This window comes from Notothenia rossii, assembly GCF_949606895.1.
Source record: "Notothenia rossii genome assembly, chromosome: 3".
NCBI lineage: Eukaryota > Metazoa > Chordata > Actinopteri > Perciformes > Nototheniidae > Notothenia > Notothenia rossii.
Genome location: NC_136901.1, coordinates 9,346,239 through 9,351,791, shown reverse-complemented (window position 1 = coordinate 9,351,791; position 5,553 = coordinate 9,346,239). Strand labels below are relative to the sequence as shown.

Sequence of the window (5,553 nt, the reverse complement as noted above, 5' to 3'; positions counted from 1 at the left end):
GCCTCCAGAAACAGTGCTCATTCCTCATTGAAGACAATCAGACTTAATCATATCTGTTTTGCAATGTTTGTTCATTTTGAATAATGAACATATGGGACAGAATTGCTATCACTTTACATAATGGATGTATTGAAGCTGTAAACAAAATAAGAACAGATATCATACACAGTACTCTTTTCCATCACGTGGAGATAAGAACAAATAAAGTAAAGGAGACCTTAAGTGATTGTTCTCTTTAAGACCCTCAGAGAGCACTTTCTATTTTTGAATAATCCCTGGCTTCATTATTGATGATCGCCAGGAGCTTCACTTAAAATCACTGCAGTGCTCCTCGTCATCTAATTGAAATAATATCTGGTTAAAAATAACAAAGAGGATTTCTAATAAACACATTAGGAAATCTCGTATCTCTATTCTAGTGTCAGAATATGTGTATTTAGACATCCTTTACAGCAGTGATACTCAAAGTGAGGTCCTCAAGGGGTTCATAGCATTTGGTTTTGGATGGTCAGTGAAAAGTTTTTTTTTTTCAATTGATATGCTTTTCTATCCACTATGTACTTTTCTTTGTCATGTGATAACCTTCAGCCTGTTTATGAAGATGTGTGTGCGTGTAAAGTGAGGGCTGCTTTGCTTCACCACTTATCAAGTCATGAGGAAGTTGGGAGTGTCTTAGGAAGTTCACTACAAGGATAATTAGTTCATTTCAATGTTTGACATGCAAATAATCTGAGCTGATTTACGTACCTCACCTATCACCTGTGTAAGGAAATGGCTAGAGGAATTCACATTACAATGAACCATCAAGGTTTCTGATCCTGGAAGCATGCCGAGGCCAATGACCCGCAAATATGATTACTGTGAGTATTCTACCATTAAAGTATCATATATAAATAATCCTGGATGCACAGATCTAATATTATTTGTTTTTGTCTCAAAGCTTTGATTATTATTCATGTCAGTGAACGCACATTAATCAGCATTGACATTTCTAACACAGTATGAGTGTAAAGTGCTGACTTTGCACCTGTTGTTCCTACAGTTGACTGTTTTTTGCTTTTTAGCATATTTAATGCCCCTAAACACATTTGGGTTTTGCTAAATAATTGAGACTTTACCTTCCAAAATATTGTGTTTTTTTTAAGTGTGTTTCAAATTCTTCAAAGGTGTCACAGAAACGTCTCATTTCATTAAAAAAAATACTCTTATCATCATTTGATGATATAATGATTGTGTGTGCATGAGTTTAGAAGATAGTATAGACTGACTAGTGTACCTAACAAACTGAAAACACTAGTGAAGAATATAACAGCAAACTGTTCAAGTAGTTTTATTGTTTCTATTTCGACACTGTCATTCCAATTGGAAGGTCACAGATATTTGACCTAAAAGTGAACATTTCCATCAAGTTCTTGAAACTCAAAACAAGTACATACACATTGTCCTACTGATTTCCATATGTTTCCAAATGAAAGTATCTAGGATTAGAGGATTTACAGATCTACGTGTATTTGCATTGACAGGATTCAAAGGATTTTAATTCATTTGAATGTGACCAGTTTGACAGGTTGCTTTATAAATCAACCTTCACAATGCACACTTGGACTGTGTGATGTATCTGGTCGGTCCGTCCTTGAGAAGCGCATCAGAAGCTCCTTGTTCTAAATGATGAATCCTTTTCATTTCAAAGGGCTTGTCCTCCTGTTGTGGCTCCTCCCTGACTTCACAGGTAAGATCCTGCTGATTTATGTGTTTTCTACACAAATTGTTGTCTGGTGTTTTGTCAAAAAAGTCTTAAAAAGTCAATTATACAATTGCAATGATAAGAAAATACTGTATTTCTTAATTGTTAAACACATTTCAGGGTTGTTAATAGATATGTGTTTCTTGATAGTTTCTACTGCAACAACCACACTGTATACTGGAGTCTACACATTGTTTTGTTAAAACATGGAGATGGAAGGATTGTGCAAGAGTTTTTCTGTTTGTTTTTTGTCACCACCAAGGTTCCTCTTTGTCAAACGTGGCTCCCAGTGGAACCGCATCTCAAGTCTCGACAGCTGAGGGTGGTGTTGCTTCCAACGCCATCGATGGAAAGAGTAACCCAGATTTCTTTGCTGGATCCTGCACCCATACAGCGTATCCAGGAGAGAACCTCTGGTGGAAATTGCTCCTGCCGGCCGTGTACAGGATCACATCTGTTAGCATCACCAACAGAAATGGGTATCCTGAACGGCTCGATTCTGCTGAGATCCTCATTGGGAATTCACTAGAGAACAACGGTGGCAACAACCCAAGGTAATCCTCGAGAACAATAAACATTTCCCTGTCCTTGTGCTCACATTTCCACTTCCAAAAAGTGGTCAGAATAATCTGTTTTCTCACACCAACTTTTTCCCACTCAATGTACGAACCATGTTTATAAAGAACAGATGATGCTTTAATTCCTGTGTTGTCTGTTTTTCAGTTGTGCTGTTGTTACATCCATACCATCTGGAGGTACTCGCAGTTTCGAGTGCGGAGGGATGATAGGTCGTTTGGTCAGAATTAGTCTCAATCGCCCTAACGGTGTATTGACATTGTGTGAGGTGGAAGTGTATGGAGGTAAGTCAACAACACATGACATTTAGTCCATAAATCTCCTCCTGAATCTCCAAACTACCTGAACTTTTGCCCACATTTCCCAGAACTGGCTGCTCCCTCGCCCTCCTTCAGTGCGGTGGTGTCGGGCCGGGGTATCGTGGTGGTGGAGAAGAAGCTGTGCTGGTCGGATGCTCTGTTCTACTGCAGAGACTTCTACTGGGACCTGCTCAGCATCCGCAGTAAGGGGGAGCAGAAGGAGGTGGAGGAGGTGCTGAGAAACGCCTCCTTCCCCCTCACACAGCATGTTTGGATGGGACTGCGCAGGTACTGTCTAATAACAAGGCCGGCTTCATCAAAGGTGGATTCTCTCATCTTCCATTTTTTGTAAAAACTCTTAATGATTGTGAGGAATCTTTAACAGTAACATAGACAGTACAGTAAAATACTATAATGCATATTGCCTACCCCTCTCTTTCTACATCTTTATATATTAAAATGGCTATGTAAAGGTAAACCAAGCCATTGTATACTATTCAGGCACATTGTATAAAATCATTAGCCCTTGTAAACTGTGTTCGTTGTTCTCCCGTCCAGGAGAGAAGCTTTAAAAGGAGACTAAATGGAGTCTCTGTGAAAGTTCAATTGGGTACTTTAATTAAAAAAGGCGCGGGTTGGTCACAAGCATGATATTGTTCAGTCAGACAAACAGCTGTGACCCGCTCCTCGTTAGGGAAGAGAAGAGACCCGATCCCTCGTCCGGTGCTGTTATATATCCTCTGCTGGCTCCTCCCCGCCAGCCGGCTCGCCTCGTCTCCAATGTCCGTTGTTGCATTTCAACAGAGGATTGGTTCTTTTCACATTCAATATATGCTTAACACGCCTTTTCTCCTCATATTCTCTTTCATCACTTTTCATGTAACACATTCTAAACGCTGTAATCAATACTCTAAAAAATATTTCTCGGCTGGTTTGGTTTCCGGTCATTCCGGATGTTGTCACATGCTACTCTCGTCTGTAAACAATAATGTATTCAAATAAACTGTACTTTCATTTAATATTCAGCATGGTAGTATCTCGACATCTATAGTTGTAGTGTTAAATCAGTAGGTTTCGGTTTGCACCACTCCATGTCATGTCGCTACTCAATTCACCTCTTTAGGAAATCGTATATTAGCCACACGCTAAATGCTAACCGTAGATGAAGGATTTTCAGAATAAAAGCTTAACTGCTTGTGCACAAGAATTTCTGGTTTTTCAGTATAAAAGAGCGTTTAAACCGACGGTATGTTTAAGCTACATTATACCATCAAAACATTGATTTTAATTTCTAACACCCTCCATATGACTCTCTCTCAAAAATCTTTACGTTTAAATTCAAATATCCTCACTTTTAGGTACCTGATGGATAGCATTTGGTTTTGGATGTCTGGCGCCTCAGTAAACTACAGCTACTGGAAGACACATTCCCCCTTGCAAATGTCCAGTCCCTGTGGGGGCGTCGACACCAGCGACCCCTTCCATTGGACGGATGTCCCATGTGGAGATCACCTTTACTTCATCTGTTTGACAGGTGAGCACTTCTAAAGTTTTTGAAGTCCCTTTTATTTAATCGTTTATTAACTTGAGCTCCCAACCCTCTTACACGTCTCTTCACAGACGTTCAGGAAGAAGTCAAAAGAGTGACGTTCTACAGCAGCACCAGACCATAATCTCAGATGGTCATGAAGAGGAACTCAGTCTCACTCACTTCACTTGTCTTCATCGCCCATCTGTATTGTCTTCCCAGCAAATGCACATTCAAATGATTTGGATTGGAAGGCAACTACCGGGCATTAATAATACATCCTTCCATTTGTTGATTGCTTTCATCTCTCTGCAACCATGAAGTTTCATATATTGAGACACAACCTTATCTATATGTCAAGAAAAGTTACTTTTTTTCTGAGTTATTCAATTCTATTTTCAAGATATGCTAATTATATTCAGTTAGCATGCTAATTTCAGTAGATATCCTTTGCAACACAATACAGAGTTCTTTGACAAGTTGCATTATGTTTCCAGTAAATGCTTTTGCAGCTTTTCCTTTACTCCATCCCTTTTTAATCTTCCTTGTGTGACATTTATAATACATAAACAATCAATATCACTACCTTCCTTGACTCTTAATGGTTCCTTTATTACTCACTAATGTGTCTACAGTTTAACTTTGTTGATAAGAGTAAATGTATGCAGATGATGTGGTGGTGTGGAAGTATTTCCTCATTAAGCGCTCTTATTAAAAAGTCTATTCATTAAGACCTCTATCTTTATTCCTCCAGGCTGCCATCCCTCCATCTATCTCACCTCTATCTGTTGCCCTTCCCTCTCTTCTCCCCTGCCTCCCCCTGTCTCTTCCTCATCATCGCTCATTACGGCCCTGATTGAGAGTAAACAAGGCCATCTTTTCCTTCCATCGTTCTCTCCATCCTTCCTTTCTCTCCGCCTCAATAAACACATGGACGGCTCTTCCTCCCTAAACCTGCTCACCTCTGCCTCCTCTTCCTCCCCCTCCTGTCTCTCTCCATCTCATATCTGGCTTTGCATTAGTATGCAGAGGAGGAGAAACAATAATATTCCTTCATGTGCCTCCCACTTCCTCCATCACTCTGCCCTCCATTTCCTTTTTGCTTCTTCCTCTAATGCAAGAACCCAATGCCTAATCTAATAATGAATCCAAACTCTGTTTTATTAAGTCATAAATAAAGGTTTTAAGGGCTTTTTTTTTTAATAATGTCTAACGATCAATTAGGGATTTTTTGTTAAGTGATGATGTCATCCTTTTTTATGCATTCTAATAAAGCAAGTGGACTTCAAAGCAAGACTATGAAACATGACATTGTTGATATTCTTACAAACAAAAGTTTCATTGATAAGCAATACAACATATTGGCTACCAAACTTTTTCCATAGATATATTGGATGTGTTCATGA

General features: G+C 39.3%; 1 protein-coding gene across 1 annotated transcript; it reads left to right on the top strand.

The window, feature by feature from the left end:
• The first annotated feature begins 1,510 nt into the window (after positions 1-1,510).
• LOC307033581 (lymphocyte antigen 75-like) lies at positions 1,511-4,744 on the top strand. Its single transcript, XM_079672110.1, has 6 exons — positions 1,511-1,729; positions 2,007-2,298; positions 2,468-2,604; positions 2,688-2,907; positions 3,978-4,153; positions 4,240-4,744. The coding sequence occupies exons 1-6, from the start codon at positions 1,666-1,668 to the stop codon at positions 4,290-4,292; spliced, it is 942 nt and encodes a 313-aa protein (XP_079528236.1). The 5' UTR covers positions 1,511-1,665; the 3' UTR covers positions 4,293-4,744.
• Positions 4,745-5,553: the final 809 nt, after the last annotated feature.

Bases quoted from the DNA above. Each gene is read 5' to 3' on its own strand.
- LOC307033581 (XM_079672110.1), top strand. From the start codon at position 1,666: ATGATGAATCCTTTTCATTTCAAAGGGCTTGTCCTCCTGTTGTGGCTC. The intron at 2,299-2,467 runs GTAATCCTCGAG...TCTGTTTTTCAG, and splicing joins AACGGTGGCAACAACCCAAG to TTGTGCTGTTGTTACATCCA. The intron at 2,605-2,687 runs GTAAGTCAACAA...CACATTTCCCAG, and splicing joins TGAGGTGGAAGTGTATGGAG to AACTGGCTGCTCCCTCGCCC.